The sequence below is a fragment of the Poromitra crassiceps genome (genome assembly GCF_964638095.1).
Source record: "Poromitra crassiceps genome assembly, chromosome: 3".
Classification (NCBI taxonomy): Eukaryota; Metazoa; Chordata; class Actinopteri; order Beryciformes; family Melamphaidae; genus Poromitra; species Poromitra crassiceps.
The window spans coordinates 62,590,126-62,608,959 of record NC_139625.1 but is presented as its reverse complement, the minus strand read 5'-3'; the positions used below and the strand labels follow the sequence as shown (position 1 = coordinate 62,608,959).

Sequence of the window (18,834 nt, the reverse complement as noted above, 5' to 3'; positions counted from 1 at the left end):
GTTTGAGCTTTTACGTCCCAGTGAACTGCGTTTCGTTGTACTGTACTTCCCTACAAGAGGCAAACAGTATACTGTTGTTTGGTTTAAAGGGTGAATGTCAATGTCATTAATAGTGTAGATTTCATATCAACAGAAATTACACCGTTTGTCTTTATATGAAATCTACACCCTGTTAAAGTTCGTTGCTGTTTGGCTTTGCAGGGTTTTGCATTGTGGGAACTGTCAATATCTGAGAGGTTGAACTTATGTCTCATCCTTTGAAATTATATTTAGATGGCACTTGGAAGTTGGTAGAGTGCATACTCCGCCACGGCATGGTATTAACGTGAATCTGTTTGGAATTTAGGTACCTCTTTGTGATTGGCCACGGCCATTGCCATGCCCCCTTTTGGCTGTAGGCATGGAAAGTTAATCAGTTCGTCCTTGGCCCATGGCCAACCTTTCTACAAAGTTTTTGTGGTGTTAGGTGAAGCCGTTTGAAGTTAGGCGCCTTTTTTCGTGCAAATCCATTTATAACTTTTTGAGATATCCTGTGAGCAGACAAACGGGCCAAAACATAACCTCCCACTAACTCGGTTGACCGGGCCTTTGGCTCTGCCAACTCCGTGGCAGAGGTTAAAATAAATAAATAAAAACACAGCAAACGGAACATTAGTTTTCCAGCAAACAGAAAAATCATCTGCTTATGTAATTATTTCAAGAGGGAATATAATTTTGGTGACACTCACTCATGCCGAGCCAGGTAACTCACATGCTGGTGAATGTGAGAATTTAATTTACCAGATATTTATTTGTCTGCTTGTTGACTTCTCAAAGCGTTGAGAGATAAAGTAATTATTTGTCTTTGTCCCGGTTTCATCTTTCTGTAACTGCTGCAAAGTGCCCCCTCCCCCCCCCTTTTTTTCCCTTTCCCTTTTTTAGGGACAACAGTTGAAAATTTGCCTCTTGGCTAACACTGGCACATTTACCTTATGATTAATGTGTACTGTCTGTCCCTGATCAAAAAAATTATCAAAACTTTTGCAGAAAAAAACAACGTAAAAAAGCTCAATCAAAATTATACATGTCCCTAAAGTCAGTATAAGTCAATGCAGCAGCTTCCATGCATTGACGCTATAGATTTCAGTCTGATCTTTATATGTAAATGTGATATGTTCTTAATTTAAAGTACTACAGTATACTACAAGATGGTGTATGACAATTCCTTTTAATGAGCTGTGAAATCTTTTGAAGAAGCAAGCTTGAACATGCAACAAGTTACTTGTAATCGGTGTGGGGCTTTTCTCTGAAATATAATTGCACAGTCATATGTTTGTCGCTCCAAACAGCCTCGGTGTTACTGTTCTTTCTTCTAATGCCCATTTGTCAGTGTATCACTGGTACAGAGAGACTGAAATGTTTTAATGTAGGATGTTCAACTTGCTGAAGATGTTTGCATTGATTCTACTGTTTCTATGTCTTCCATATGAGATCTGAGTTTTGACCCTGTAAGTGAAAGCCAGTATTACCATTGCTCAATGAAAGGTGGAGGCACAACGGGTATTTTGTTGTAGAGAATATATATTTGACGAATGTTATTGCTTTGTATTGTTTATATGATTATTTATTTAACTGTTTAGCTGACAACCCCCATTGAAGGTATCAAATTCCAGTGTACAAAGGTATGAAGTGCATGCTCAGTTTAGATAAAGATGATTTAGTTTGCAGGGCTGGCTGGTTTCGGTTATTTATCAGTGGGTTGAATATAAGGGGGAGGGGGTCAACTCATCTTTGTGTGTTTTGTGTTTTTGTCCGGAATCAATTGCTAGCCTGGCATTACCAGAGCAATTCACATTGAACTGCATTGCATTTGCAAATGCAAATCGGTCTGCAGCTGCCACAGCAAATGAAACATGAGCTAGCGTCAGGTTCGCAGGCTACTCAATTGTTGCACTGACTCGCATGAATTGCCAAGAAGAGAATTGTAGAGAATCAGAGGGTATATAGATAGATAGAAGATTCTACCGTATAATCTTTTTTTTTTTACATTGAACAATGGATAGATGGATGAATGAATGGATACAAACTCACCCAGTACACTGCAGTCTTTTTTGCCACTCTGCATGTCATTTCCTTAGACTCATCCACAATTTGGAACATGTCTGTATTGCCTATATAAAAATCCACCCTAAAACTGGAGGAAAAAAATCTTAAAATGTCTCAGCTGAAAAGGAAATGGGTGTAAAATGAGAATAGTATTTCATAAAAAAATGCCCAGTGTATGGAAACGGCAGAAAAATAAATGCATCATCAGAAATCAAGTTGGTACTTTGTCCTGGCATTTTATTTGTATTATTACATTGTCCACATTGATTGGGTCATATTTTTTGTGAAAAAAAAATCGCAAATAATTGGATTTCTGATGACTACATCTGATCGTGGACTAGTTAAACCAATTTGAGAAAATACATGTTCCCACCACATGGCATTGAGGGCATTATAAAATTGGAAGATTCTGCAAAACTATTGTTTATTTTTACCTAACAGAATCTTTACTATCATGTATTCATATAATATAACAAATTGAACTGTTGAGCCTGATAATCTCAACCTGACAATAAAAACAATGACATAGTAAGACGAGGGTAACTTCAGCCCAGGACCACATGCATCATGTAGCAACCAGGTGACTACCTCAGGCAACTCAAGCCCATTTGAGGAAACATCTTTCAGCAGCCCAAATTTGGCACTGATTACATCATCACTGATGACATCGCCGTTATCCATTCCTGACTGATGAATGAATGCCTGACTCACCTCAAAACGCCTTCTCTTGACCATGGGCTGCCATCGTGATAAAAATAGAGTGACACATGCATTTCTTTGCAGCATGTTCAAAGGAGTTGTGTGTTGTCACTTCGTCCAAGCTCATGTTACAGGGGCTGATCCATTATCTTTATGGGGGGGAATGATATACCGTTATGGGGTTGAAACCAAACTGGGGGACTAATATTTGTAGTTAAAGTAGCCACAAATTGTGCTTATATTAGCCAAAAGAAAATTGGTATTAATTGCAATTTTTATTCATTTGATGTTCAATGAAAATATAATGATGGTCAGTCAGGAGATGCAAATATGTGCGTTGTCTACTTAGACAACATATTTTATTTTGTTTTGCATTATAATAAAAAAAAAACACCTGGTTCTATTAAGTGATCACTTTAAAATGCATTTTGTGGTTTCCTTTAATTGAAAATCTTTGAAGTAAAGTTTGGGGGACGGACTTAAAACAGAACATTAAAATATCTCAAAATCTGAACTAAGGCAATTTACTGAGATTTTGTAATATTTCAAAACAGGTTTTCACTTTTTGCAAACATCAGTCAAAGAGGAGCGAACAAGCAGGATGGTTGGAATGTGGCAGCAGGGAGCGGACAAGATGGGAGCAAGTGGTGGAGCGCAAATCGTGGGCCGAGCTTTGGAAAGCTGGGGCTCCATCGAATAGGCTATAAAATGATGACTCCACGCTGTCTATGATGCTTTGTCAAAGCCCATCCAACTTGTTTTCCTGGGCTAAAGTGGGGTCACCAGGTTGCCCTCTGTGCATGAAGAGAGGGACCCTGGAGCACACCCTCAGCTGCTGTCCGAAAGCCCTGGGTGAGGAGCGCCATGACAAAGTCCTGAAGGCCATTATAGCAGGCACCATCTGCAGGGGGATTAGCCACAGCAAGCGCCTCCACCAAGTGAAGAAAACCATGGCTTTTGTCAGAGCTGGGGAGAAGCCTACATCAGCTGCCAGGACCACCTCCTCTGGACTGCTACTGTATAGGTGCAGGATTGGGAGTTGAAAGTTCCCAGAAACTGCCGTAACAAGGCTGAGTGAGGCCAGACATAGACATAGTGCTGATCTCAGAAGCCTCCAAACAGATCTTGGCAATCACAGTGCCTTGGGAGGACTGCATCGAGGAGGCCAATGAGAGGAAGAAGGCGAAGTACACTGAGCTGGTGGAAAAATGCAGAAGCAACGGGTGGCGATCAAGGTGCGAGCCCGTTGAGGTGGTATGCAGAGGGTTCACAGGCCAGTCCCTCTGCAGGGCCTACAACATGTTGAACATCACAGGCCAGTACCTCTGCAGCCAGGGCCTACTACAACATACTGAACATCACAGGCCAGTCCCTCTGCGGGGCCTACAACATGTTGAACATCACAGGCCAGTCCCTCTGCAGGGCCTACTACAACATACTGAACATCACAGGCCAGTCCCTCTGCAGGGCCTACAACATGCTGAACATCACAGGCCAGTCCCTCTGCAGGGCCTACAACATACTGAACATCACAGGCCAGTCCCTCTGCGGGGCCAACAAACATGCTGAACATCACAGGCGAGTCCCTCTGCGGGGCCTACAACATGCTGAACATCACAGGCCAGTCCCTCTGCGGGGCCTACAACATGCTGAACATCACAGGCCAGTCCCTCTGCGGGGCCCACAACATGATGAACATCACAGGCCAGTCCCTCTGCGGGGCCTACAACATACTGTACATCACAGGCCAGTCCCTCTGCGGGGCCCACAACATGATGAACATCACAGGCCAGTCCCTCTGCGGGGCCTACAACATACTGTACATCACAGGCCAGTCCCTCTGCAGGGCCTACAACATGATGAACATCACAGGCCAGTCCCTCTGCGGGGCCTACAACATGATGAACATCACAGACCGGTACCTCTGCGGGGCCTACAACATGCTGAACATCACAGGCCAGTCCATCTGCAAGGCCTACAACATGCTGAACATCACAGGCCAGTCCCTCTGCAGGGCCTACAACATGATGAACATCACAGGGACCAGTCCCTCTGCAGGGCCTACAAACATGCTGAACACCACAGGCCAGTCCCTCTGCCGGGCATACAACATTCTGTACATCACAGGCCAGTCCCTCTGCAGGACCTACAACATACTGAACATCACAGGCCGGTACCTCTGCAGGGCCTACAACATGCTGAACATCACAGGCCAGTCCCTCTGCAGGGCCTACAACATGCTGAACATCACAGGCCAGTCCCTCTGCAGGGCCTACAACATGATGAACATCACAGGCCAGTCCCTCTGCCGGGCATACAACATGCTGAACATCACAGGCCAGTCCCTCTGCAGGACCTACAACATGTTGAACATCACAGGCCAGTACCTCTGTGGGGCCTACAACATGCTGAACATCACAGGCCAGTACCTCTGCGGGGCCTACAACATGCTGAACATCACAGGCCAGTCCCTCTGTGGGGCCTACAACATGCTGATCATCACAGGCCAGTCCCCCTGCAGGGCCTACAACATGCTGATCATCACAGGCCAGTCCCCCTGCAGGGCCTACAACATGCTGATCATCACAGGCCAGTCCCCCTGAGGGCCTACAACATGCTGATCATCACAGGCCAGTCCCTCCGCAGGGCCTACAACATACTGAACATCACAGGCCAGTCCCTCTGCAGGGCCTACAACATGCTGGGCATCATGGGGGCCAGCAGGCGAAGGGCCATCATGTTGGCCCCCGAGGCAGCAGAAGTTGCTTCAAGGTGGCTGTGGATCAGGAGAGGAGAACCGTGGGTGGGGCAAAGCTACCTGGACACAAGCCGGGGCTTGATCACCCTGGGTGATGGTGTCTGATTGTTGAAAGACCCAAAACACACAATGACCCGATAACATCCCTGTTGATGTGTCCAGTTGCATCACAAGTCAGTGTAGTGTATGTACTGTATTTAACTGGCAAACTGGAATGCCAAAGGAACTCTGGTCAAAATATAAAAAATTACATTCATTCCTAATTAAGGCATTGATGATCTTAGAAGGTCAGACTGCTATAGGCTTCATATATATTAGCCACTATTAGCCCTTGCCTTTTTCATTGCTGGGTTTAACTCAACCAATCAGCATTTTGCCTTCATAGCAGCTCTGCAATGTAACAACGTAACAAAAATGTAACAAAAATCCCAATCTGTATCCAAATGGCCACAAGATGTTGCTGTTATCCATTTGTAATCTCAGTTCACCAAGAAAAGACAATGAATCCAGGGCTTTGGGCAGAGAGGTAAACAAACAATGGAGTGGAAAATGACATCCTACAGTAGTCTGTGTAGTGAGTGGATTCCCAGAAAATGTTGATTGCAGCAGGTGCAGCAGCTTTAGGAGGCCAGGCCCAGGAAGAAGCCGCTGACGAATCCACTGGCCAAGACGATGTTCCTCTTTATAAAGTCTGTAACCTCTTCAATGAAAGTGTTTACTTCAGGCGCATCTTTGTTCGCTGTCTTCTTCAGGTGCTTCTTTGCTTCGTTCAAATCCTTCTCCACCTTCTTCCAGTCCACCTGCACGTAGCCACTGCAATTGGCGATCTGTAACAAGAGGAGCCCTCCGCCGACAGCAGTAGCAGCCATCTTCCCAACCCTCTGGAGGAGGTAACCTGCACACCAGCCAGTGACGCCTCCAAACATCATCTCTGTGGCCCCCGAATACTTCCCAAACACCCTGATCCACCACTGGTGCCTCCGGGCATATTCTGTCAGGTCCAGGACCTCAAAAACCTCATCTTCACTCTCTGGCTCGTCTTGACCTTCTCTGTGGTGCACCTGCGTCATTTTGGATACGCTATAGTAATATCACGAGGATGTTGACAATAATTTACTAGGCCCTGAGTCATCCAATGTATTATTTATGAGATCACAGATGATGTCACAATCTCTATGACATCATCAGTGGGTATGACATCATGTGATTTATGAGAATTGAGCACGTGATCTCACCGTGTTCATGCGTGACTTCTTTTTCCATATAGGTTTTATTGCAAAAGAAAACAAAGACATAAGAGTATGACTAACTGGTTTATGAACCTGTCATCACAATACAAACCAATAAAGAGGGCAAAAGGCATAGTAGGCCCAAGTATACCTAAAGAAATGAAATCCATTGAAGAGACAGGAGCAGAGAAAGAAATAGCTTTTCTTTTTGCCCCAGCAAGTGCTCGAGCCGTTTATTTCCTAAAAGTTACATTACATTGCTGCTCGCAGTCACTCCTCGGTCCGGGATAGACTGGAAATAAATCGAGCAATAACCGTCACTCATCCCAACTGTGTTCAATAGATGTCACCACACAAGCCCCCCCTTCCCCAGAAGCCACAAGTATAAACATGCATAACAAGAGGGGAAAAGACATGAGACCGTAGGGCGGGAGGTGGGCAGGGCAGGAAGCACAGTTCTGGGGAATTCAGTCTGCAATTGTTCATGTTTTTATGGTCAGTGTCTGATGTCCAAGTCTTTGTTCATCCGTTCCGTCCCTCTCCGCTTACTCATTTCTTCTCCTCATCCTTTTGGCCGTCCGGCTTGTTCCCAGTCTGGGACGCCAGGGAGCCCATTGCATTGCGGATGGCCTCGTTGTTGAGGTCGACACCTGGCAGGTTCTCCAAGACACTCTGAAGGAACTCTGCGTCTTGCATCACATCATCATCAACTTCCTCCTTGGCTGATTCTGCAGTGTCCATTGGGGCTCCTGTGTCCATGTCTCCATACTCTCCTCCTGTAAGAGACATCTGCATTGCATAGGCGATCAGTTCCTCCTCTGTCATGCTGCTGAAGTCAGGAAGCACTCCTGCACCCGTCTCAGGCTGAGATACTGACATCTTCAACAAGGCCTCCTCCGATTGGTCTGCAGTGGGTGTGGGGATTACTGCAGAGGCCTCTTCCTCCTGCCTCTGTCGCTGCTCCTCCATGGACACACGCAGGGCCAGGGTCAGCTCTGGGTCAGCATCCACACCAAACTCAAAGTCACTGGCACCCAGACCCATCATGGAGCCTCCCTCGGCAGCCAGGATGGGAGAAGAGAGCAGGGCGTCAGGCAGGCTGGGTCCTGGAGGGACAGTAACCAGGTGAGAGCATGTCCCTTCCTTTCCATTTAGAGTGTGAATGAAGGCAGTCAGCTTCTCCGTGTTCACCTCCTCTTCTCCAAAGTTGATAATATCCACATTCACTTTCTCTTTTTTCAAGCGCTTCGCCAGGTTGACGAGATCTTTATCATTGTCCTCCACAGGACTTCCCACAAAGGCAATGATCCTCATCTTGTGGTTTTTACCTTGTCTGTGCTTTAGGGCCATATGAGCCACCCTAATGCCTGTGCAGAAGGAGATCTTTCCACAGGGCTGGACAGCATGTAGTTTGGATAGGATGCGGCCAGTATCTGGGGTCAGTGTGGTCAGGACCTCACAGTTATTGGCCATAGTGATGAGGCCCACATTGTTTTCTGCATTGCTGTGTGTTTTGGAGTGGCAAACAACGAGGACAGCATCTTGCTGAGCCTGTAGTCTCGTGGGTAGAAAGTCTCCATTTCTCATGTACTCACTGTTGTCGACACAGACCATAGTGCTTTCAAGCCCCATTTCGAAAACGTATTGTTGCTGCCCTGTTGTAATCATAAAAGCTCACTCCTGACTTCTGTGTTCATCAGTGACATCATCAGTGATGTCATAAAATCACTGATCAGTGAGTGATGTCATCAGTGATGTCACTCGAGCAATAGTGATGTTATAGGGATGATGCCATCAGTGATGCCATCAATGATGTCATAGATGACAGATGACAGTGATGTAATCGGTGTGACATCATCGCACAACGTGGGCACTTTCTTTATGTTCACACTCGAGAAATTGTGATGTTATCAGTGATGATGTCATCAGTGATGTCATAGATGACAGTGATGTCATCGTGTGACATCAATGATGACCTGGCCACTTGCTCAAGTGACATCACTGGTGACATCACAATTGCCCAAGTGTGACCATCAAATAAGCGCCCCCCACATTATGACATCATTGGAAAAATATGACATCTGGCCACCAGGCCGAGCTGTCAGCTGTGACATGATCATCAACCTGACCACTTTCTTTCTTTCGGTCACTTTTTCTTTTTTGGGGATATGTGGCCACGTATGACATCATTGGCGACCTGGCCACTTGGCCCCTAGTGGCCACGTTTGACATCAGTGACCTGGCCACTTTCTTTTGGCAACCTGTCAACTTTCTTTCAGGGAGACATATGGACGGACAGACAGACCGCTCCTAGTGGCCATGCAGTAAAAAGAAGTAAAAGGATCCCCAGTTTACGGTCACAGTGACACGAAAGGCCAACAAATGCAGAAAGTATAGTCTATTATTATACATTCCAGTGTTACAAACTTATGAGGCTATTCAGGGCAAAACAGTTGTTCCCATACCTGGAGTCGAACCCGCCGGGCTGCCTGGGTGAAAACCAAAATGTAATATACTACATATTACTAGTTAGCCTACTTTCATTTGAAAGTATTAAGTTACTTTACAATATTACTGTCTGTGTAGTCTCTCACCAGACTCAAATGTTACGTTGAATTGTTGCGCGACACATACTACATGTGCCGCTTCCATTTGCCGCTTCACAGCCACTTCTGGGGTTTGAGGGCGGGTCTAGGGGGGTTGAAACTGAATGAGTGACAGGTCGTAGCACTAATGAGAGAGCGGTTCGAAAAATGGGCTGGGCTTCCACTGTCGTCTGATCGCAAAGTCGTTACTGTCAGTGTCGACTGAATCCACCACTGGCCAAGTAGTCTCTTAGAACTAGTGTTAATTTTGGCAGCAATTTTTGAATTTAGTCTTAGTCTTAGTCCAGTTTCAAAATGTCATAGTCAGTTTTTATCACATTTAGTCAACCTCATTATGTTTTTATTTAGTCAACTTTAGTCGACTAAAAGTCTGAGCATTTTAGTCTTATCTTAGTCCAAGAAAACAATAACTATCTTAGTCTAGTTTTAGTCAACAAAAACTGTTAACGTTTTAGTCGTATCTTAGTCAATTCAATTCAATTCAATTCGTTTATTTGTTCGATTGGGGACAGGTGTACATTAATGAACATTTTAAAAAAAATGTAAATGCACGACAATTGCAGTCACAGGACTGATTTCCATTGCTTGTCCCCCTGCCCGATGATATAGGCTTAGAGTCCTGAGGGGTAAAAAGTAACAGTGCAGCAAAAACATTTAAAATGTAAACACAAAACAAAGTGCAAGTATGCAGAGAGGTAGTCCTAATAGAGGTAAAAAGTAGCATAGTGCAACAAAACATATTAAAATATAAACACAATGCAAAGTGAGAGTCAAACTATTTTAGTCTACCAAAACCAATATTTTATCTTATCCTTCTGATAAAAACATTTTGAATGATTGAGACACACACACAAATTGCTGTCTAGGTAGGCATGGCATGCTACATCTGTATAAAAGGTACAATATAGAAAATAATCATGGATGCTGTGAGCCCCTTTTTAGTCCATATACATATATCTAAACCAATAGTTATTTTGCGTGCCATGGACAGTCTGTGTTTGAATTTTTCCTTTTCAGCCAGGTACATTTTGTCCACAAGGTTTATCATTTTATTTTGGCACTGTGAGCCTTCTATCTATTTTTTGGATCATCATGACAAAATCCTCATCCTCCACTGTCCGTGGAGGGAGGGCTGTGCGACCTATCCACTGAGCTATCGCCTCTTCTTTGGAATGTTGTTCTTGTGAGTCTGGCTTGTAGGTTGTGTGGGATAGCAAAGCCCCAGCGATAGCTGGCCTCTGCTCTTTCTTGGGTGGCTGGTATACCGGGGGTTTATCTGAAAGCTGGGACAGGAATAAATACAATGTCAGGACAGGACAGATGCAACATCAAGAAAATCAAGTATTGCACTAAGTATTATACATAAGTAAATCATTGCTGTCTTTTAATTCTTCTTCAAATTAAGATGTTTAGAACGGTGTGTGAGAGCGAGGGAGAGATAAAATGTATGCATCTGTAAAATAGTGTTACACACACACACACACACACACACACACACACGCTTTTGTCTCTCCCTCGCTCTCACACAGTTCTCAACATCTTTAGGCAACGGCAACCCCCACCCGATAGAAACACCAACTGCACAGTGTAGCATTGATACAAGTTAAGCTAGCTAACTTTAGCTTGTTAGCTTGCTGGCTGGGCCTTTTGTCACTAGGAAAGCCCGGCCCCACTGTTGAGAGATGCTAACGCTAGCCCAATACTGAATGCTACGTTGCCTTCGCTGCTCATTTTAAGCTCCTTCACAAGTTAATTCGTTAATGAGTTGGCTTGGCTAATGTTAATAGTGTAGCGTTCCAGGTAATCCAGGTATTACCTGTAATGTGATATGCAATAGAAGTGTCTAGATTGCAGCTAGGAACTAATGTGTGTGGGTGTGTTCCTAGGGGGAAGGGGGTATATAGGACCAGCGGCTGCGGGCCGGATGTCAGTCTAGCTATGCGAGCGAGCTGAGACGGTTGCTGTGTGTAGAGCTAGCTGTGAAGCTAGCTGCTAGGAGCTGAATGAGCCTGTGAATAAAGAACCTGTACCAACTACAACTCTCCGGTTCCTTGGCGTATCAGCGATACGCTACATTGGTGTCAGCAAGTGAAGCGGTAACGCCTGATTCGGTCGGGAGGAGAGAGAGTGAGGAGGAACGGCAGAGGAAAAGTTGGAGATCAGACGGCTCGAGCGACCTAGCGGTAGCAAGCTAGCTGTGTGAGCTAGCTGCTAGGGGCGCCACGTGTGATGGTGCGCGAGGAAGAATGACCATCGGTGAAAGGGAGAAACCGAGCTGACGACGGGGATCAGCTCGGTGCTGGCGGGCATGGAAGCCCGTTTGTTGAGAGAGGTCAGATGGCTGGCGGAGGTGATTCCTGTCTGGGCAATGGAGCTGTGGCGGGCGCTGCGGGAAGTCGGGCGGCGTGTGGAGGAGTTGAGCACAGAGGGAGCGCAGTGTGGAGAACGGCCGGAGGAGCCGCAAAGACTGTGTTGGACCTGTGGAGAGCCGGGCCACGTGGCGAGGTGGTGCCGAGGCGGTCCCGGGAGACGGACCGGGTATGCGGAGCAAAGGTACTGGGGACAGCAGGGAGCCTGCTGGGCATGCGGTGGATCGGGACACATAGCCAGAGAGTGTCAAGAAGCTGTCGGGGACTGGAGAACAGCGGGAGAGGAGAGACGTGCAGGCGGCGGACAGGTGAGACTTTGTTGGACGTGCAGTTCGCCTGAGCATTTAGCAAGAGACTGCACTGAGAGTGTGAACGCTGGAAGAGACACACAGCCGGGGGAGCAACAGGCAGAGGAGCAGCGGAGTAGCGGAGCAGTGGAGCAGCCTGAGCTACAAGCAGCGGAGCAGCGGAGCAGTGCAGAGCCGGTCATTCAGGTCAGGAGAGTGTGGACTGCTTGTCCAGATGGACGGGTGTTGCTAACGCCGGAGAAGCCTAGCTGCTCTGCATACCAGCCGGTAGAGGGCGACATCATCATCAGCGACGAGACCATCAGGAGAGCGGGGATCGTTTTGAACAGCCAGAGGGAAGTGAGCGACATCATCTGCAGAGCTGTTACAGTCGGGGGAGCGACACTCGTGTCTCTGGGTGAGCCTGGGGGGTTACCGCCGGGGGAACCGGCCCAGCCTAGCCGCTACATACCCCCCACGGTTGCACTGCGGAGAGCCGAGGTGGAAATCGACACCGGTGGTGTTCCCCCTGCTGTCCTCAGCACGCCGCTCCCTGGGGGAGCGGGACGGGAGAACGAACGAGTGCAAGAGGTGGAGGAAGACGAGGGAGGCTGTTCAGATGGGGACCTGACAGACGAGGACATAGACGCCATCATGGATGTCGACGAGGAGGAGTGGAAACGCAGACAGATGGAGGACGCGGAGATCGGTCCGGTGTACGGGTGGGTAGCGGCCGGACGCCGGCCCCCTGTGGAGGAGATTTGCACGTGTTCCGGTGCCACGAAGGGACTGTGGAACATGTTTTCGGACCTGCAACTGGGTGGAGATGGGGTTTTAGAGAGAAAGGGGCATGGGAAGAGCGGGAACCAGTGGGTTGTACCCAGCTACCTGCGGGGGTTGGTGCTACGGGGGACTCACGGAGGCTGCAGCTGGAAGGGTCATTTCGGGCCTGAAGTGACACCCCGCCGGGTTCGTGAACTTTACTACTGGGGCAAACACGAGGAGGATGTGCGGGACTACTGCCTTCGTTGTGTTGACTGTAATGTGCTTCAGGTGGGACAGAAGCTGTGAAAGGGGGGATGGAAATGGGGTTTAAATGAAAAATTAAGAAGTTGCTGGGAAAAGAGAAATAAGGTAAATGTTGGGGTTATTGTCGAACTGAAATGATATGTGGGTTGAATTGAAAATGAGTGTAAAGAAAAGAGGGAAAACGTAAATGGGTTTGAGTTAAATTGAAATGTGTGTAAAAAGAGAATTGAAATGTGGGTTGAATTTAAAGGAATGGGAAAAGAGGAAGGAATGGAAAGAAATGCAAATGGTGGTGGTGGAACGGAAATTAAGAAGTGGTGAAATAATAAGAGACAAATTGGGGGAATACAAGAATGTAAGTGTTGGTGTGTTTTGGTACAGGGGGGATATGTGTGGGTTGTGGGTGTCAACGTGGGCGTTGACTTATTGTTGGGCGGGGAGTATGTAGCGTTCCAGGTAATCCAGGTATTACCTGTAATGTGATGTGCAATAGAAGTGTCTAGATTGCAGCTAGGAACTAATGTGTGTGGGTGTGTTCCTAGGGGGAAGGGGGTATATAGGACCAGCGGCCGCGGGCCGGATGTCAGTCTAGCTATGCGAGCGAGCTGAGACGGTTGCTGTGTGTAGAGCTAGCTGTGAAGCTAGCTGCTAGGAGCTGAATGAGCCTGTGAATAAAGAACCTGTACCAACTACAACTCTCCGGTTCCTTGGCTACAATAGTATAAAACACAGCCTACGTGCAAAACCACTGCATTAGTAACGTTAGTTGGCTTACCTCAATCTCTTTGTAGTAACACTTGATGTGTCTCCTCAAGTTTGTAGTGTTTTTCCCTGCTATTTTATGGCCACACGGCTTCCCATGTGATACAGCAACACATTCGGGTTTTTTCTCTGCGTCATTGTAACGGAAATAAACCCAGATATCCAGCCGTTTCTTCCTCCCAAGCATATCGAGTGCTAAAACAAGTAGGTTAAAATCGAGACCATTAAAAACAAGCTAAAACCATGGAGGCTAAAACAGGTGACGAGTCCTCCTCTGTCCTGACTGCGTGCAGCTGTGATGATTGGCAGCAATCTTTCCTTATATTGACATTGGTGTGCGCAGCACAGGAAACAGATTAACGATTAACGTTAAAATATTTCGTCTCCTCCTTTTTCGTCAACGAAAAAAAAGACAGATTTTGGCACAGTTTTTATTTGGTGAACTACATTTTCGTCTCGTCTTTTTTTGTCAACGATATTGGATGTTGATATCGTCACAGTTAGTGTTTAATCACGTGGGTACCGTCTCGTCATCGTCTCGTCTTAGTCATGGGAAAAAAGGGCGTTGACGAGCATATTTCGTCATAGTTTTCGTTAACGAAATTAACACTACTTAGAACAGACGAGTTGGCTCCCGCAATTTTCAAATGCTTCCGCCATACCGTCTGTACTTCGTGGGGGAGAATCATGCACCAACCGGAATGGGAAGTAGAAAGGCGGGTTTTCCGCTCATTAGTCCAATCAGAATCGCAGAAAGGCGGGTCTTCCGCTCATTAGTCCAATCAGAATCCAATATGCTGCATTTTTCGTGGACACACGTGTCGTGATTGGTCGGATTCTGTCGAATTTCTTTCCTGTCTGAAGGTTTTTTTCCCAACTTCCTTGTGCATGTTCTGGGGGTGTAACGTACAGACTGTGTATAGCTGCATTCGCCGGATGTAGATGAGACAGTCTGTTTTAAGAGACTACTGGCCAAGTGAACGGTTCACTTCCTGTCAGGTATGTCAAAAGTGTGTGGACCCAAATGCAGAGAAATAGGCAGCAGGCAAGGTTTAGAGGAACAAAAATGTTTTACTGAAAAAACTTAAATAACAGAACACACTAGTCAGAGGCTAGACTAACTCAGAATCAAAAGTCAATTTCACAGAGGACCATATAGCCTACATACCAGGACAGGGGAAACAAAGACTCGACAAGGACTACACACAGACTGAGACAATATATAGACAGGTAACTAAACATGAGGGACAGCTGGGGAAGGCAGGAACACAGAGGGCAAAACGGGAGAGCTGATTGGTGGGGAGAACTCAGATAATTGGGCAGACTAATAGGCAACAGGTGGGAGGAAAGGCAGACTAAACAGGGAACATGGGCAACAGGTGGGGAGAAGACAGAGACTAATACACAAGGAATAAACATAACATCACTTATTTTACTTATTTCTCTATTGTAAAACTGAAGTCCACTGAATTAGCTCCTCAGGAAATAACCACACACAATCAGCAACATAGCAGGCCACGGTGTGGCCTGGGCGTTACAACGTCCTATCCCAGCTGGCTGAGGGAAAGTGTCCCAGACCCAGAGGGAGATCTGCAGCATGCAGTAACGTAGTGTATCAGCATTAGAACTCTCATGGGTCTGGCATTGAGACTAGAGTAACTTGTTACTTATTACACTACTTTTGCATTACTTTTATGTGTGTGTAGTCATGTTTCTTATATAGTCATGATGTCGGGGGACTCAATATAGATAAATTGATTTATTCTATTATGCAAACCCAATGAGTCCTCTATACGTTTTTAGCTCTTTTTGCAACTGCTGCGCCTGTTGCTTAATGCACTTTTTATGCTCTTTTTTTAAGTTTTGTTGTTATGCTTTTAAATGTCCATTTTATTCTCTTCTTTTATTCTTTTATTTTCCTGTCAACCATTTTATGTGAAGCACTTTGAATTGCCTCTGTGTATGAAATGTGCTATACAAATAAACTTGACTTACCGTACTTTCACCAAAATAACAGCAGTAGTAGAATGACATCGCCACCCCTGAACCATCCCGAAAAAGAATTTCAACTGCCTTAAACTGTCTAAATGTTATGCCAGCATTAGAACTCTCATGGGTCTGGCATTGAGACTAGAGTAACTTGTTACTTATTACACTACTTTTGCATTACTTTTATGTGTGTGTAGTCATGTTTCTTATATAGTCATGATGTCGGGGGACTCAATATAGATAAATTGATTTATTCTATTATGCAAACCCAATGAGTCCTCTATACGTTTTTAGCTCTTTTTGCAACTGCTGCGCCTGTTGCTTAATGCACTTTTTATGCTCTTTTTTTAAGTTTTGTTGTTATGCTTTTAAATGTCCATTTTATTCTCTTCTTTTATTCTTTTATTTTCCTGTCAACCATTTTATGTGAAGCACTTTGAATTGCCTCTGTGTATGAAATGTGCTATACAAATAAACTTGACTTACCGTACTTTCACCAAAATAACAGCAGTAGTAGAATGACATCGCCACCCCTGAACCATCCCGAAAAAGAATTTCAACTGCCTTAAACTGTCTAAATGTTATGCTTTCCTTTGTTATTCTAATCTATAGTGGTTATTTGCATAAAAACACAATTTAATTAGGAAATTATTGTAGCTATCTTTATTTCAATAGGCATGTGCTTTGATTTTTTTAAAAATACTCAATTTGTAACTTGTGTTAGGCTACTTGACAAAATAACTGGTATAAATCCTATTGGTAATAAGTTATATTACTGTTACGGCTAAAAGTAATTCATGTTACTTTTGTAATGCATTACCCGCAACACTGACCACATTTCCAATGGGAAAAATGAAAGGGGAAATGCCCCACTACGCCACTGTGAGTTAGCCTGGTAAACCAGCCCATCACGTGAACTCACATTTCATTTGGTTCTTTGCAACTGTGAGTGACATCATACTCGTAACTCGTTTGACGTCACAGTAGCTATGACGCCATTAGTGACGTCATCAACACTTCCCGCGTGCTTTATAAGTGGCTGGCTTGACTCGCAACCTCACTTTTTTGGTAAAAGACAAAAAAAATGCAATTAATTGCTTCAGCTGTGGAGACGACGAACATACTGTGGCAATATGAAACGGCAAGGATATGGATCAAAAACCGAAATGATCCCAGAAGTAACGGCAGCGGCGACCCTCTTAACCAAACTTCTGAGAACAAGAGGTTGTTTGAACGAACAGCAGCTCCAAGTCTTCAGAGATTGTGTCCAAAAAACAATGTTAGACCACTATCAGCACCACTGGTTCCCCGACAGACCGCAGAAAGCCTCCGGCTATAGGTGCATTCGCATCAACCACGGAATGGACCCTCTACTCGGCCAGGTGGCCGGTCGGATCGGACTGAGCCCCCGCCAGCTTTTCGGACTGCTGCCCCCGGAGCTAACGCTGTGGGTGGATCCATACGAGGTGGCGTACCGCATCGGCGAGAACGGCTCCATCTGCGTCCTGTATGAGGTTGCCAAGCAGTTTTCCGACCGACCCCCCGGTGTTTGAGCCACACTGCAGCAGAGCAATGTCTGCATGTGAGCAGACTTCTCCTCGGGAAGAGCCTGGTGACGCGAGGTTAGAGCAGCGTTGCCAACTCTTCCAAGGAAAGTAGATTTTATTTTTTATTTTTTTAATGCCGTTGTGAGATATTGAGTTCTGACTCCGCCCACCCGGGCCAGATTCGGCATACGCCGTTAAATGACAAGCAAACGCTGTGTGTGTATCTGTGAGAATAAAGTCGTCAGGGGGTTCTGAAAGTGTAGCTAGTTGGCATTGCTTGGCAACACTGCAGAGCAGAGCAGCACTTGAGGGAAATCATGACAACCTGCCTCCAGACAGAGTGACAGTGTTCCCGTGCCTACCAGTGGAGTGGTTTCCTGCAAGAATGAGAGAGAGAGAGCAGCGAATACCCCCCCCCCCCCCCCACACACACACACACACACACGCATCTACATTATCTGTGTGCCTCAATAAAATCTTTGTTGCACCAACTAGTTTGTACTTGTATCTTTATGTGTATCTACTGGGCTGGGAGACAGATCCCTTGATGCCCCCTTTCAACTGATGGCCAAAAGCCAAATAACTTTGGCCCAGGAACGTGAGCACTGGGCTAAACTTGTGTTTCCACTGAGCAACATGACAACTAACTTACACAACTGCTTGTCAAACATAGCAGACAATGCTGATGTCAATGTACAGTATAATTGCTATTACCTAGTTTTAATTTGTTTGTGGTAAGTAGCCTAAAAAAAAGTTTGCATGATTATTTGGTTATTATGGTTATCATTCATATTGAAGAAAAATACGGTCATCGCTGGGCAGTGATTTAAACGCCTACTGAAGGCATTAAAAATGCCTTGCCTGTGTAGCCTAAGCAAAGGAATTTTCCCTCTAACTTAATAGACCTTAGTGGCTGTCAAACTTGGGAGCTACGGTAATTAGGGTATTTCTAGACAGATAAATAAGGCCAATGTTGGTGTTAATATACATCATCAATCTAAACAGTTGTTTCCAACTGTGTAGCAAGATGATTCCCCCCTAACGATAGCAGCTGAAAGTAATGCAGATTTAAGAATTAATATACGGTAGGTACCGCTATTCACATAATACAACACAAACCTGTGTACGGTGAAAATACTAACGTAAACGGCACTCATGTGATATTCCCGACCTGTGAGAAGCAGCAATCCAGTTAGAGCAGCTACAATAGCTCTCCCCATATTACCTCTTTACACACTTCAGTTGGAGAGCAGCTACATTAGACTCCTATCACCATTCTGTTAGAGCAGCTACAGTAGACTCCTCTCACCCTATTACCTTTATATACACTTCAGAGAGCAGCTACATTAGACTTCTCTCACCATATTACCTCTATACACATTTCAGTTAGAGCAGCTAGTAGACCCCTATTGTAATATGGTGAGAGGAGTCTACTGTAACTGCTCTCTAACTGAAGTGTGTATAGAGGTAATAT

The 18,834-nt window shown here is 45.5% G+C and overlaps 1 protein-coding gene and 2 pseudogenes across 3 annotated transcripts; 1 reads left to right on the top strand and 2 right to left on the bottom strand.

Annotated features, from left to right (window-relative positions):
- Positions 1-6,162: 6,162 nt before the first annotated feature.
- LOC310774049 (FUN14 domain-containing protein 1 pseudogene) lies at positions 6,163-6,644 on the bottom strand (annotated as a pseudogene). Its single transcript has one exon. The product of its transcript is annotated as an FUN14 domain-containing protein 1 pseudogene (transcript).
- Positions 6,645-7,320: 676 nt separating this feature from the next.
- LOC310772902 (26S proteasome non-ATPase regulatory subunit 4 pseudogene) lies at positions 7,321-8,403 on the bottom strand (annotated as a pseudogene). Its single transcript has one exon. The product of its transcript is annotated as a 26S proteasome non-ATPase regulatory subunit 4 pseudogene (transcript).
- An 8,576-nt stretch (positions 8,404-16,979) lies between these two features.
- On the top strand, positions 16,980-17,366 carry LOC310773207 (protein BTG2-like; the record flags this gene model as incomplete). The annotated part of the gene is made up of 1 exon (XM_083633102.1): positions 16,980-17,366. The coding sequence occupies one exon, from the start codon at positions 16,980-16,982 to the stop codon at positions 17,364-17,366; it is 387 nt and encodes a 128-aa protein (XP_083489228.1).
- Positions 17,367-18,834: the final 1,468 nt, after the last annotated feature.